Below are 16,861 nucleotides of genomic sequence, written 5' to 3' on the forward strand. Positions count from 1 at the left end.
AGAGTTTAGAAGAAAATGTGGATGCTCTGTCTCCAGGTTTTAGGGACCTTCAGAGGCATCTCAGCAGAGTCTGTTCATAAAATGTTCTAAGTCATTTGCTTGTAGCACCTTGAAACAATGAGCTGGCTTTGCATAAAGCCTTAGGGAATGTTCCATGCTTCTCTACTTACATTAAACAGGCCTAGTAGAGATTTCTTGTGTAGCATTTTAGTTGTTTGATGTCGCTTCACTTTGCCAAAAGAGGTAGAAAGGAGTATCTCCATGAAGCACTAAGCAAACCATAATAGCTATTGAGTAAAAACAGGTTGTGTTGTCATATTACTTTGCCCATTGAAAAGAGCACTGTCTCATGATCTAGTGGTGATTTATGATTTTCCAGCTCTAGAAGTGGAATTTCTGAAGCCAAGGGTATAATCGTTTTCAGTCTTTGTACACAAGGCCAAATCAACTTCCAAAAAAGTTACAACAATGTAAGTTTCTACCATTAGATTACTGAAAATTATCTTTTAGTCTATGCCAAGTCAAATGGCATCTCATTACTGTTGACTGCATTTCTTTTCTTATCAGTGAGTTGAATTTATTTTTTCAAATTTTATTGGCCAGCTATATTTCTTCTCAGAATTATCTAATTGCATTACCTGCCTATTTCATATTTTCTATTCAGGTATTAGTGTATTTCTTATTGATTTGTAAAAACTGTAGAGATATATATATATATAGCATATGTATCTATATACATTATGCCAATAGTTACCCAGTTTATCATTCATCTTTTAATTTTGTTTCCACTATTTTTGACACAAAGAAGTTTTCTCTGTTTAATCAATCAAATTTATCAATAGTTTATAGTTTCTGTTTATAGTTTCTTTTCAGGGAGCTTTGCTTAAGCCTTCCCTATGGCAAGATTATATATATACAGATATCTATACTTTTCTTCTAGTTCTTTGTTGGTATTTTCCCCACGTTTAATTATTTATTGCAATTAGAATTTTCTGAAGGATGTGCATAGTGAAGCTAATTTCAATTTTTACAAAGTTTATTCATCACCATTTGAACATTGAATCCTTTCCCCTACTGTGTTGAGATGCTTCCATGTCACATATAAATTATTTCTTCAGTAGAATCTGTTTTAGGCATTTCAATTTTGTTCCTTAATGTGTTAATTAATGTACCTCTTGTTTTCATTATTGTAGCTTTATAAAATTTGGCATACCTGGAAAGAGGTAAGAACATCTTTATTCTCTTCTTTTTCAAAAATTCTTAGCTGTAATCACTCATTTATTCCTCTTGATAGAATCAATGTATTCATCAAATAAACTTTAGAATCAATCTATCAACTTTCTCATAAAACTTATTTGGAATTTTTATTAAAGTTATATTAACCTCTTAATTATTTGAAAAGAATGGATATTTTATAACATTTAAACACAACTTCAAGAAAAAGGATAAATCTCCCCAGGAATTCAATTTTGAAAAAGTACTTCTATTGGTAAAGAGTTTAGTTTTGTTTTATTTCGCTCTGTTTTTCACATAGGTCCACACCATAGCTTGACAGATTTGTTCCTGGACATTGTATCTTTTTATTGATGGGAAAATTTTTTAGTTGCTTTTGGCTTAAAGGAAAGTGTTTTTTTTTTTTTTTTTTTTTTTAGATGTTGTGGGTAGGAGTCTATTAATTAATTAATTTATTCTTGCTGTATTGGGTCTTCGTTTCTGTGTGAGGGCTTTGTCTAGTTGTGGCAAGCGGGGCCACTCTTCCTTGTGGTGTGCGGGCCTCTCACTATCGCGGCCTCTCTTGTTGCGGAGCACAGGCTCCAGACGCGCAGGCTCAGTAGTTGTGGCTCACGGGCCTAGTTGCTCCATGGCATGTGGGATCCTCCCAGACCAGGGCTCGAACCCGTGTCCCCTGCATTAGCAGGCAGATTCTCAACTACTGCGCCACCAGGGAAGCCCCAGTAAGTGTTTTTAATACTAAAAGCTTTTCTTAATATTAAAAAAAAGTGATTATGTTACAAAATACAACATTGCACTGAATTATCTTACTAAGAGTTTTACAGTTATTCTTTTGGATTTTCTAGGTTTATAATCACATTGTCTCTGCTCTTCCTTTCTAAGAGATTTTTTTCAGTTTCATGTCTCATTTTGTTCATAAATATTTTAGTTGCATGTGTTAGCACATTAACAAGAAGATCAAGAACAGTATAAAATAGTAATAATAAAGCAGGAACCCATAGCTTATTTCTGATGTTAATGGGAATTAAGCTTAGGTTTTCTCATCTGTAAATTGAAAAAGTTGACAGCAGCCTGATTATGCTAACTCTGAACATTTGTCTCCTTAAAGACAAAAGATGACACCCAAGTCCTTTCTGGGCACTAAATCCTATGCTTCTAGTTCTGTAAGTACATGACACATCTATATTTCCCTCCCCAGCAATGGTAGGGTGTCAGTTCGTTTTCTAACTATTTAAATGGTAACACTTGTTTTCACGCAAAGTAAAAAATCACACTATGACTCTGTAGAATCATAAGACATAAAAATGAATGTCATATTCTGCATGTATTTATTTATACCTTATCTTATCATGATTCATTCTTCATATCATTCCCACCCCACTTCCTTGTAAGTTCCTTGATGGCTGTTCTAATTCAGCTTTGTTCTTCCTATTCCATTCACTGAGAAAGCATTAGCACTTACCATGGACCAGGCAGAGTGCCTTACCTGTCACAGGCAGTCAGTTAGTGTTGAATGAGAAATCTGACCCTCTATTCCCTAATTTCACCAAGAAGGACAATAAGACATAGAGAGGTTAAGTGACTAACCCAAGGTCACACAAATAATTAACCACAGAACCAAGACTAGAATTCAGGCATTTGGTAACGTCAATGAAGACCTGACCTTAAGAATGCCATAAAAATGGCATTATGCAGGTAACTGATCAATCACTTGAAGCTTTCATTTATCTAAAAGTAAAGTATCTCCCTAAAAATCTAAGCAAAATTAATGGAGAGCAGAATTTGATCCTTTTGTGTTGCAGTTCAAGTCAGTGGAAGTACTCTAAATTAATTTGAATTCTTAGACCTTAAAATAGTCTGTAGAGAGGAAGAGTATCCTTTTTGTTTGGGAAAAGAGCATTTAGGAGAGTCACAATGGAACATTTAGCTCTTTGTTTTATAACAGCAGAGAAAAGGAGACAAATGCGCAGAGTCAGTATAATCAAGCTGCTTAGTGTTTTCTGCCTGGAGGCTCAAAGAACAGGGCTTATGATTCTGCCCATTCTGAGGCAAAATAAGCAACATAGAAACGAGTTTCTTTTGTTTTGGAAAAAACACTAAAAAGCTAATTTCTTGGGAGTACAACAGCTGCACTTCTTAAGATGATGTATTAAAAAACTGTAGCTGGGTATTGTTTTAACACTACAGATAAACTGACAGCATAGAAATACCCTACCAAAATCAATGTCCTATGCTCACATAGACTTGTTAAGCATTCAAAGTAAAGTCTACACTTTTATCCTCAAGTGACATGGCACTAATTTATTCCTTGTACCTATTCAAAGGTGTAATGGAAGCTTTTGTAGAAGGCCTTCATCCCTCCAATCAGAAATACCTATGATTTCTCTTTTTCCAGATCTCTGTCTTAGCAACCTGAAATTCCCTGGAATGCTTTTTTCCCTCAAGCTGAACTCAGAATCACTGTTCTTATTTGGTGAGCAAAAATGCTCACATTTATCTTCATCAATACCATGCCTTACCAACAGGTAGAAAATTCTAGCCTCTTTTTTTTTTTCTCTTGATGTCTTGGCCGATTAATAAATCATGCACAACTTAAGACATAGACAATGTGCCAAGTGTTAGAAGACTTAGGTTTGGATCTTGGCTCTGTCCTTAACCAGCTCCACAATCCTGAAAAAATCATCTCATTTATAAAAGAAGTTCAGCAATAACTACTTCAAAAGATTTTGGGGAGACATAAATGAGATAATGCATGTGAAAGCACTTTATGTAAAATATGAAATGCTATCTAGAGGTAAGGTGATATTATTTGGAGCAGAAAGGAATTCAGAAATCAATTATCTCAATCTGCTCATTTTAGAGCACATATTTCATAGGCAAACTAAGGCACAGAGAAGCCAAGTGCTTTCTCCAAGGTCACACAGCTATTAGTGGCAGTGACAAGACAAGAACTTGGGCTCAGACTATTCCAAATAGGTTTTCATTCTGCCACTGTGGGGGACACATTAGAAGGAAAAGGAACCTGGGAATCTAGCCTTGGTCTTTAAAAAAACAATCTTAAAAATCATTAAATGAAAAATGCCAGTGCACTTCAAAGAAAGAGTGTATACGAAATACACTTCCTTCGTGAGGACACATGAAACTGTACGTGTGCAGATGGTAAGCCACTATGAGCATTTATTATTCATTTCGACATAAAAGGAAAGCTATAAAAGCTGACCATAGCTCCTCTGGCAAAGAGCAGGATTTACTGCAGACTTTATAATTGGATACAAGCATAAGAGGTCCTCAGAATCAAAGATGAGCCAGTAGGATACATTTTAAATAGAGCCCGCTCTGACCACAGCTCCAGAAGGCCCAAAGCATTTTGTGGTGTTGTGACCACATGCCACTATTTCCAGTCAATTTCCCACAACTTGACATTTCAGTTTCCTAACTGCTCTCTAAAACAAGGGTGGATTTTGTGCATTAACCTTCCCTTGTTTCATCAGAGTTAGGATTTTGGAAAGAGAGAAAAAGAAGCTCGTAAAAATTAGTGGGGATTTAGAGCTGGCGATTTTGTTTATTGTTAAAATACTGGTGATGAGGAATGTCGACGGAGGAAACAAGATGGCGGAGTAGAAGGACGTGCTCTCACTCCCTCTTGCGAAAACACCAGAATCACAACTACCTGCTGGACAATCATTGACAGGAAGACACTGGAACTCACCAAAAAAGATACCCCACAACCAAAGACAAAGGAGAAGCCACAATGAGATGGTAGGAGGGGCGCAATCACAGTAAAATCAAATCCCATAACTGGAGGGTGGATGACTCACAGGCTGGCGAACACTTATACCAAAGAAGTCCACCCACTGGAGTGAAGGTTCTGAGCCCCACGTCAGGCTTCCCAACCTGGGAGTCTGGCAACGGGAGGAGGAATTCCTAAAGAATCAAACTTTGAAGCCTAGTGGGAATTGATTGCAGGACTTCGACAGGACTGGGGTAAACAGAGACCCCACTCTTGGAGGGCACACACAAAGTAGTGTGTGCATCGGGACCCAGGGGAAGGAGCAGTGATCCCAGGGGAGACTGAACCAGACCTACCTGCTAGTGTTGGAGGGCCTCCTGCAGAGGCAGGGGGTGGCTCTGTTTCACCATGGGGACAAGGACACTGGCAGCAGAAGTTCAGGAAGTACTCCTTGGTGTGAGCCCTCCCAGAGTCTGTCATTAGCCCCACCAAAGAGCCCAGGTAGGCTCCAGTGTTGGGTAGCCTCAGGCAAAACAACCAAGAGGGAGGGAACCCAGCCCCACCCATCAACAGTCAAGTGGATTAAAGTTTTACTGAGCTCTGTCCACCAGAGCAACAGTAACCTCTACCCACCACCAGAGCCTATCATCTAGTCTCTTAGATAGCCTCATCCACCAGAGGGCAGACAGCAGAAGCAAGAAAAAATACAATCCTGCAGCCTGTGGAATAAAAACCACATTCACAGAAAGATAGACAAGATGAAAAGGCAGAGGGCTATATACCAGATGAAGGAACAAGATAAAACCCCAGAAAAACAACTAAATGAAGTGGAGATAGGCAACCTTCCAGAAAAAGAATTCAGAATAATAATAGTGAAGATGATCCAGGACCTCAGAAAAAGAATGGAGGCAAAGACCAAGAAGATGCAAGAAATGTTTAAGAAAGACCTAGAAGAATTAAAGAACAAACAAACAGAGATGAACAATACAATAACTGAAATGAAAACTACACTAGAAGGAATCAATAGCAGAATAACTGAGACAGAAGAACGGATAAGTGACCTGGAAGACAGAATGGTAGATTTCACTGCTGTGGAACAGACTAAAGAAAAAAGAATGAAAAGAAATGAAGACAGCTTAAGAGACCTCTGGGACAACATTAAACGCAACAACATTTGCATTATAGGGGTCCCAGAAGGAGAAGAGAGAGAGAAAGGACCAGAGAAAATATTTGAAGAGATTATAGTTGAAAACTTCCCTAACATGGGAAAGGAAATAGCCACACAAGTCCAGGAAGTGCAGAGAGTCCCATACAGGAGAAACCCCAGGAGAACCACGCCGAGACACATATTAATCAATTTGGCAAAAATTAAAGACAATGCAAAATTATTGAAAGCAGCAAGGGAAAAACGATAAATAACATACAAGGGAAATCCCATAAGGTTAACAGCTGATTTCTCAGCAGAAACTCTACAAGCCAGAAGGGAGTGGCACATGATATACTTAAAGTGATGAAAGGGAAGAACCGACACCCAAGATTACTCTACCCAGCAAGGATCTCATTTAGATTCAATGGAGAAATCAACAGCTTTACAGACAAGCAAAAGCTAAGAGAATTCAGCACACCAAACCAGCTCTACAACAAATGCTAAAGGAACTTCTCTAAGTGTGAAACACAAGAGAAGAAAAGGACCTACAAAAACAAACCCAAAACAATTAAGAAAATGGGCATAGGAACATACATATCGATAATTACCTTAAACGTGAATGGATTAAATGCTCCAACCAAAAGACACAGGCTTGCTGAATGGATACAGAAACAAGATCCATATATATGCTGTCTACAAGAGACCCACGTCAGACCCAGGGACAAATACACACTTAAAGTGAGGGGATGGAAAAAGATATTCCATGAAAATGGAAATCAAAAGAAAGCTGGAGTAGCTATACTCATATCAGATAAAATAGACTTTAAAATAAAGAATATTACAAGAGACAAGGATGGACACTACATAATGATCAAGGGATCAATCCAAGAAGAAGGTATAACAATTATAAATATATAACCCAACATAGGAGCACCTCAATAGATAAGGCAACGGCTAACAGCTGTAAAAGAGGAAATCGACAGTAACACAATCATAGTGGGGGACTTTAAAACCTCACTTGCACCAATGGACAGACCATCCAAAATGAAAATAAATAAGGAAACAGAAACTTTAAATGACACAATAGACCAGATAGATTTAATTGATATTTATAGGACATTCCATCCAAAAAAAGCAGATTACTCTTTCTTCTCAAGTGCACACAGAACATTCTCCAGGATAGATCACATCTTGGGTCACAAATCAAGCCTCAGTAAATTTAAGAAAACTGAAATCATATCAAGCATCTTTTCTGACCAAAACGCTATGAAATTAGAAATGAATTACAGGGAAAAAAACTTAAAAAACACAAATACATGAGGCTAAACAATACGTTACTAAATAACCAAGAGATCACTGAAGAAATCAAAGACGAAATCAAACAACACCTAGAGACAAATGACAATGAAAACACGACAATCCAAAACCTATGGGATGCAGCAAAAGCAGTTCTAAGAGGAAAGTTTATAGCTATACAAGCCTACCTCAAGAAACAAGAAAAATCTCAAGTAAACAATCTAACCTTACACCTAAAGGAACTAGAGAAAGAAGAACAAACAAAACCCAAAGTTAGCAGAAGGAAACAAATCATAAAGATCAGAGTGGAAATAAATGAAATAGAAACAAAGAAAACAATAGCAAAGATCAATAAAAATAAAAGCTGGTTCCTTGAAAAGATAAACAAAATTGATAAACCAGTAGCCAGACTCATCAAGAAAAAGAGGGAGAGGACTCAAATCAATAAAATTAGAAATGAAAAAGGAGAAGTTACAACAGAAACTGCAGAAATACAAAGCATCCTAAGAGACTACTACAAGCAACGCTATGCCAATAAAATAGACAACCTGGAAGAAATGGACAAATTCTTAGAAAGGTATAACCTTCCAAGACTGAATCAGGAAGAAATAGAAAATATGAACAGACCAATCACAAGTAATGAAATTGAAACTGTGATTTAAAATCTTCCAACAAAAAAAAGTCCAGGACCAGATGGCTTCACAGGTGAATTCTATCAAACATTTAGAGAAGAGCTAACACCCATCCTTCTCAAACTCTTCCAAAAAATTGCAGAGGAAGGAACACTCCCAAACTCATTCTATGAGGTCCCCATCACCCTGATACCAAAACCAGACAATAATACTAGAAAAAAAGAAAATTACAGACCAATATCACTGATGAATATAGATGCAAAAATCCTCAACAAAATACTAGCAAACAGAATCCAACAACACATTAAAAGGATCATATACCACGACCAACTGGGATTTATCCCAGGGATGCAAGGATTCTTCAATGTATGCAAATCAATCAATGTGATACACCATATTAAGAAATAGAAGAATAAAATGCATATGATCATCTGAATAGATGCAGAAAAAGCTTTTCACAAAATTCAACACCCATTCATGACAAAAACTCTCCAGAAAGTAGGCATAGAGGGAAGCTACCTCAACATAATAAAGACCATACACAACAAACCCACAGCAAACATCATTCTCAATGGTGAAAAACTGAAAGCATTTACTCTACAATCAGGAACAAGACAAGGATGTCCACTCTCACCACTATCATTCAACATAGTTTTGGAAGTCCTAGCCATGGCAATCAGAGAAGAAAAAGAAATAAAAGGAATCCAAATCGGAAAAGAAGTAAAACTGTCACTGTTTGCAGATGACATGATACCACACATAGAGAATCCTAAAAATGCCACCAGAAAACTACTAGAGCTAATCAATAAATTTGGTAAAGTAGCAGGATACAAAATTAATGCACAGAAATCTCTTGCATTCCTATACACTAATGCTGAAAAATCTGAAATAGAAATTATGGAAACACTCCCATTTGCCATTGGAACAAAAAGAATAAAATACCTAGGAATAAACCTACCTAGGGAGACAAAAGACCTGTATGTAGAAAACTATAAGACACTGATGAAAGAAATTAAAATGATACCAACAGATGGAGAGATATACCATGTTCTTGGATTGGAAGAATCAATATTGTGAAAATGACTCTACTACCCAAAGCAATCTACAGCTTCAATGCAATCCCTATCAAATTACCAATGGCACTTTTTACGGAACTAAAACAAATCATCTTAAAATTTGTATGGAGACACAAAAGACCCCAAATAGCCAAAGCAGTCTTGAGGGGAAAAAACAGAGCTGGAGGAATCAGACTGCCCGACTTCAGACTATACTACAAAGCTACAGTAATCAAGACAATTACCTAGATCAATGAAACAAGATTGAAAGCCCAGAGATAAACCCATGCACCTATGGTCAAGTAATCTATGACAAAGGAGGCAAGGATATACAATGGAGAAAAGACAGCCTCTTCAATAAGTGGTGCTGGGGAAACTTGACAGCTACATGTAAAAGAATGAAATTAGAATACTCCCTAACACCATGCACAAAAATAAACTCAAATGGAGTCGAGACCTAAATGTAAGACCAAACACTCTAAAACTCTTAGAGGAAAACATAGGAAGAACACTCTTTGACATAAATCACAGCAAGATCTTTTTTGATCCACCTCTTAGAGCAATGGAAATAAAAACAAAAATAAACAAATGGGACCTAATGAAACTTCATAGCTTTTACACAGCAAAGGAAACCATAAACAAGACAAAAAGACAACCCTCAGAATGGGAGAAAATATTTGCATACAAATCAACTGACAAGGATTAATCTCCAAAATATATAAACAGCTCATGCAGCTCAATATTAAAAAAACAAACAACCCAATCCAAAAATGGGCAGAAGACCTAAATAGACATTTCTCCAAAGAAGACATACAGATGGCCAAGAAGCACATGAGAAGCTTCTCAACTTCACTATTAGAGAAATGCAAATCAAAACTACAATGAGGTATCACCTCACACCAGTTAGAATGAGCATCATCAGAAAATCTACAAACAACAAATGCTGGAGAGGGTGTGGAGAAAGAGAACCCTCTTGCACTGGTGGTGGGAATGTAAACTGATACAGCCACTATGGAGAACTATATGGAGGTTCCTTAAAAAATTAAAAGTAGAATTACCATATGATCCAGCAATCCCACTACTGGGCATATACCCAGAGAAAACCATAATTCAAAAAGACACGTGCACCCTGATGTTTACTGTAGCACTATTTATAATAGCCAGGTCATGGAAGCAGCCTAAATGCCCATCAACAGACGAATGGATAAAGAAGATGTGGTACATATATACAATGGAATATTACTCAGCCATAAAAAGGAACAAAATTGAGTCATTTATTGAGACGTGGATGGATCTAGAGACTGTCATACAGAGTGAAGTAAGTCAGAAAGAGAAAAACAAATATCGTATATTAACGCATGTATTTGGAACCTAGAAAAATGTTACAGATGAGCTGGCTTGCAGGGCAGAAGTTGAGACACAGATGTAGAGAAGAGACGTATGGACACCAAGTGGGGAAAACCGCAGTGGGGTGGGGATGGTGGTGTACTGAATTGGGTGATTGGGATTGACATGTATACAGTGTAAAAAAAAACCATGGGGACACCGTGCTGCCAAGGGACTTTGATTCTAATCTGCCGAGGGAGGCTGGACTGTGAGCTGCTCCAGGGAAGGCGTGTCCATATTCGTGCATGTCCCCATGCCTAGCACAGTGCCTGGCACCCAGTGGGCACTCAGCAGAGGGCTGCTGGATGAACACAGTCTAAGTTAAAGCAATGCAGTTCTGTTTGCTATGATTTCTATTTTTGGAGAGGAGCTACCTTTAAGCTTATACTTCTTAATAGTTTTGTTCATCCTGGATTTACCACCTTCTTCTTTTTCTCCCTTAAAAAAGGGGAATAGGGAATTCCCTGGTGGTCCAGTGGGTAGGACTCCTCACTTTCATTGCTGAGGGCGTAGGTTTGATCCCTCATTGGGGAACTAAGATCCCACAAGCCATGCGGTGAGGCCAAAAATTTAAAAAACAAATAAATAAATTAAAAGAAAAAAGAATGTCAAACAACCAAGTCTCATCTTGGCTCCAGTGTCTTTGGGACCATCTGACTCAGTCTTGGTAGGATTAGCATCAGGAATGTCTCAGGTACAGATTCTAGGGCCAATTTCGAAGCCTTATCAAATATATATGTATATAAACACACATACACACACATATATGTATATACATATATATATAGAGAGAGAGAAACAGAGAGAGACAGCAAGACAGAGAGACAGAGACAGAGAGAAGTGTGCTTATATATAGATAGATAGGTAGACCATTTTAGCTCTAGTTTGTAGAACCAAATCTAGAAATGACAGATCAAGTTGTAGAGGGAGTTATGAACCATACCTCTTATTCAACAATGAATAAGTGCCACCAACTATATTTCAACTCCTCCATGTACTCACTGATAGTTACTAATAATAACAGTAAAAATTAATATTCATTAAGCTCTTACAATGTGTCAGCCATTTGTCTTAGAGCTTTACAGGTTTGTTTATTCCTCACACAGTCTTTTTAAGTAGAACTATTACTTTCTCCATTTGTAAAATGAGGACACTGAGGTCCTAGAAGGTGAAGTAACTTGCCCAAGGTTATGGAGCTAGTAAGTGGTAGAATAGGGTCTGAATCCAGGTATCTGGAGCCAAACCAGTGCCAGAGAGGCACCATCCCAATAGATCTCCCCAAATATTCTTCCATTTCTTTCCCAACATCAACCCAATTCTAACTCATCAGGTTGCATGAGATTATATCATAGTCTATGTATTCCAAAGGAAAACATTCCTAAGAAACATTCCTAAGAAACCAAATCAAGAAGAAAATGAAATGCATTTTTTGTAATTTGAAAATGTAAAAGTTAAACAGTTGAACAGTTTAGTTGCCTCATTTGTAACAGATGTAGCAGATCATGAGCAGTTAGAGGGAGACATCTATCTCATTGTTGTAGTTTCAAAACAAAAAAAATGATTACACAGAACAAAGGCTTTTGATGGAATGGCTTCACCAAAGTATAAACTCTCATCTTACCTCACATATAAAGAAATCGGCACAACTGTGTTGAGAATAATAATATATGACCAGAATGTTAAGAATCCTGAGAACACAGAGTTCTTCTCTCCTTCATTCCAAAAGAGGAAAGTTCTGAACTGGTCCCCAACTTGATTCTCCCAGATTGAATTTCCTATTGCAAGAATAATTCCCAAGCATATCAGAAACCCAAAAATCTGAAATGAGAATAGAGGTCTGGTTAAGGTTAACCTGAATGCCAAACTGGTCATATCAAGGCAATCTAGCAGTTCTAAGTCCAAGGAATTGTCATTTGAAAAGCAAGTTATGCAAAGCTCGTCTTACTTATCATTAATCATACAAGTAAAATGTAATATATTTATGTTGGGAACTTGGCTAAATATTTTGCATACATTTTCTCACTGAATTCTCCCATTGACTCTCTGAGATAGGAACAAACATTATTCACACTTTACAGGCCAAAACCAAAATAAAACAGAAGCCCAGACAGACTATATAACTTCTTTATGGTCACAAAGCTAATAACTTCACATCCTCTATTTGTGAAGAGTGCATATATTTAAGTGGCTTAAGTAAAGAAGATCATATGTACTGATTTGCTCTGGTCAATCCCTGTTTACATCTATTTTCCAGGTGTAATATTAATAGTATTCCCTTCTTTCACCTTCAAAAGCATCCTGTTTGAATGATAAACTATATGGTAACCCAAGGAATAAAAGCAAAAGGGAGAAAATATCAGTAATAAAGGACTGTCTCAGACTAGTCAAGTCTCTTGGCTACAGACCTAGCTGCACAATCCTTACTTAAAGTCAACAAGAAAGATAAGGATTAATTAAAATACGGCATGACATATACTAACAGTTTTCAAGTTGCTTCTGAGATTTAAAAAAAAGTAGGAAGCAACCTGAAAACTGTTAGCCGACTCTTACATTGTGATTAGTACCAGTAGTAGCAAAGCAGACATTTTAGAGGTAAAGTAACTAGGAAGACAGCAAGGCCAGTCCCTTGTAAGTCCAAAATCCCAAACTTGGAAAGAAAGGGCACAAAGTCACCAAACATATAACACCTGAGCTGAACACGATGTTCTGGGGACCTTGCTAAGTGTCACCGTGTTAGGAACAGATACCAGTCACTGTTGAGGGAGGAGTGGGGCTAAAAACAGGAACGTATTTCTCTCCTATTTCCTTTTCCTCCAAGAAAGAATATTCAGGCATTCTGGGACTGCCTCCTTTATTCGTTGATGGACAAATTAGGCACATAAGAAGACAAAGTTGGGGAAAACCTGATTTAAAATATATTAGTATATTAATATACTTTAAGTCAGGAAAACCTAATTTAAATTATATTAGAAAAGCAGGTATTGGAGAAAAGTAATACTGTGAATCCCCCAAATCCTACCAATTTGGTACCTGTCTCACAGTATCCTCTTTCCTTTCAACAGCTAACACTACAAATTAATGGAGGTAAATTACTTTAAGAACATTAAATTTGGTGATGCTTGGTATCAAATGCCCTAATTTAGGATGGACATGGCTTCTAATTCCCCAATGGATCATTCAATTTTCTAGTAGAAAAAGCTAGGACAGTGCCTGCTTCACAACCAGGAAGCTTACTCTGTGGTGGATACATATACAATCCCCATGCAAGCCCTACAGGTGGGCTCAAGGCCGTTTAAATGGGGAATTCTAGAGGTGGGCACAGACTCCTTCTGGGAATGTCCCCTTGGCCTCATGGACTCTATGGGTATGAGAGGAGGAAAGCCCAGGTCTGAGGGTGACACTGAAAGTAAAACACAGAGCCTGGCCAATATTTTGTGCCCCCACACACTAAGGTCTGAATGGAGAGTTAAGATAAGAAATCAAATTCTGGATGTGTTTCCCAAAAAGATGTGAGGTGCCTTTAATGGAGAAACTAAAATAACTCCAAACAATACAACAGCAAGTAATTTAAACCTTTATTGTGTATTGCACACTATTTATATAATATGCATTTTTTGTAAGGGCAAGAATTGTCTTAAATTCTTATTAGATTTATTTAGATTTATTTCAAGTAATTCTCTTAAATCCCATATTAGATATTTACTAAGAGTTCATTCCCTTTTTTCCTTATTCAGGGTCCCACCATTATGTATCAGTTGAGCAATTATTTACTGAGTGCAGATTCTTTAACGTTACTTGTGAGTCTGTGATGGGGCTGGTAGGGAACCATGGTTCAAAGTCACTGTCCTTATATTTCAAAGTCAGTGTTCTAAACTCAACCCTAATATAAGGAGACAAAGCAATATGACACAAAAGTCAGATAACAATCAGATCCACAGCGTGAGAGAGCACAAGATTAACCGACGAAAGGGTGGGGTGTGAAGAAGACCTGACTATTTGGAGTTCACAAGTGGTAGAGAAAATCATTTCAAACAATTCAGAGGAGAAAAAAAATTCAGAGGAAAGAGATAGCCATGGGCCCAGGAGGTTTCGAAGTCTTCATGAAGGAGGTAAACAGTGACTTGGGCCTCAGAGGATTTATAAGCAGAACCAGCTACATAATTTTCAGGGCCCAGTGCAAAATAAAAATGCAGGACCCCTTCTCTAAAAATTATGAAGGATCTCTGCACAGCAACAACAGATCAATAAGCCAAGTGTGAGGCCCTTCTGAGTGGGGGCCCTGTGTGACTTCACAGGCCACCTATCCATGAAGCCAGCCCTGTCCACAAGCTACGTAGAGAGGGCATGAGCAAATGTAACATGACCAAAAGACCAAATTACCTTAAAAATTATGTTTTGTGTTTTAAAAACAAATGATCTTGCAAGGCCATGAAGGCCTCCATAAGCACTAACCTACGTCTCATGAGAAACTCTACCAAAAACTCTCTCGTGAGAAACTCTACCAAAGTTTCATGAGAAACTCTACCAAAAACTCTCTCATGAGAAACTCTACCAAAAACTCTATGAAACTCTATAATTATTGAGAAATCATAATCTAGGAAGTAGAAAACAGCAGAACTGGGCCCCAAATGCAAAGTCCCCAAATACAAATTCCACAAGGAGAATGTAGATTTCTGAAAGAATTCTCAGAAGAATGTAAGAAATATATTAAGATAACAATGACTAATGATAGTGTCTAATTTTGTTAAGGTAACTTACCCATAATACTAGAGTATTCATCAATCTATCAATGCTTGTCCTCTTAAACTTTGTCTTACCACTGTTCTGCATTAGTTTAGTATCAGGACCTGCAAAAGAAAAAAAAAAAAGAAAGAAAATGATATAACTTTGAAATGATTAGATGATGTATTATTTTTATTAATTCCTACTTATATCAAATGTTTCTGAAAGGAAAATAATATGTTTTTTCAAAATAATTTGACTTTTATTAAGAGCAGGATTATTACTAAGTTGTTTATGATTCTCATCTGGTGGCTTAACAACAATCCTGGAAATTGCAAGGAACTGGTCCTCTTAGAAGGGGATAAATCCAGACATAACTTGCAGCTAAAAGGTTTAAGAAATGCTATTTTTCAAAAATCTGTGTATGGATGTGCTTATAGTTTGAAGCAATTAAAGATTAAGAAGTCAGTCAAACTGAGGAATAATTTATAAATGTCTAAAAGAATGTAGTAATAAACACAATTCAGAACACTGAGGTCTGAATGGAGAGTTAAGATAAGAAATCAAATTCTGGATGTGTTTCCCAAAAAGATGTGAGGTGCCTTTAATGGAGAAACTAAAATAACTCCAAACAATACAACAGCAAGTAATTTAAATCTTTATTGTGTATTGCACACTATTTATATAATATGCATTTTTTGTAAGGGCAAGAATTGTCTTAAATTCTTATTAGATTTATTTAGATTTATTTCAAATAATTCTCTTAAATCCCATGTTAGATATTTACTAAGTGCCTTGTTCAAGAAATTCTGAGAATTAATTAACTGCTTTAGAGGTAGATTATTAGATGATTAACAAAGAATATTAGATTATACTGCTAAGGAAATTCCTTGTGGACAAAGAAGATGCTCAATAGAAGTAATTACATTTTAATTATATCAGATTTCCCTAGTCTTCCCTCTCCACTTCATCTTTCCACAATTATCACCAATCCATGCAGCCACTTAAAAGCAGAGAAGGGAAAGGGAAGAAAAGTGAGAAGCGGGGCACACATGGAATTATATGCCATTCTAGAGGTCAGGGAAGCATGGGAACATCTTTAAAAGACTCCTTTACTTGAAAGACAAATTGGAGCAAAGATTGGGGTCTCAAACAATTCACTGTCCTGAGTTGGAAATTGTACCCCAGTGTCCTATTCCCAGCCTCTACTGTGTAAAGGAGACCACCCGCATTTTCTCAGAATCGTTTATTAAAATCATATGGACATTGAGGGTGGGAAGTATTTCTTTTAGTAAAGATCACAAAGAGCAAATAGAGTTTGTGATTGCTAAAAGCTGAAATATTGACAGACCAGTTTCGTGCTAAAAATTTACATTTCTTAGGCATACATACACACACAGACTAGCAAAGCATCCACTGAATGGGTTCTTAAGCACTTATTTAAATAGATCCACAGATGTTGATATACACAGCTCTTCTTCCCCTCATAGTCACAGTCCTGAGAGAATTTTCTATACTCAACAGCCTCTTTTTCCTTATCTCCCACTCATTTCTCAAGCTAGTTTCTGGGCCAGTCACTCCACCAGAACAAATGTGGTGTTATCATCAATAGCGTCCATGCCTTCTTGGACCTCTCAGCAGCCTCTGACACTGTTGACTA

The 16,861-nt window shown here is 37.2% G+C and overlaps 1 protein-coding gene across 4 annotated transcripts in view; it reads right to left on the reverse strand.

Annotated features, from left to right (window-relative positions):
- ATP8B4 (ATPase phospholipid transporting 8B4 (putative)) overlaps positions 1-16,861 on the reverse strand; it is a 258,761-nt gene that overhangs the window by 90,455 nt on the left and 151,445 nt on the right. For all 4 annotated transcript variants that reach the window (XM_079914504.1, XM_079914503.1, XM_079914502.1 and 1 more), the window contains 2 exons: positions 15,238-15,326; positions 12,101-12,297 (listed from right to left, as the gene is read on the reverse strand). In XM_079914504.1, coding sequence (XP_079770630.1) covers positions 12,101-12,297; positions 15,238-15,326 — 286 coding nt within the window. The remainder of the gene's footprint in view (positions 1-12,100; positions 12,298-15,237; positions 15,327-16,861) is intronic.

The sequence above is a fragment of the Stenella coeruleoalba genome (assembly GCF_951394435.1).
Source record: "Stenella coeruleoalba genome assembly, chromosome: 2".
NCBI classification, from domain to species: domain Eukaryota; kingdom Metazoa; phylum Chordata; class Mammalia; order Artiodactyla; family Delphinidae; genus Stenella; species Stenella coeruleoalba.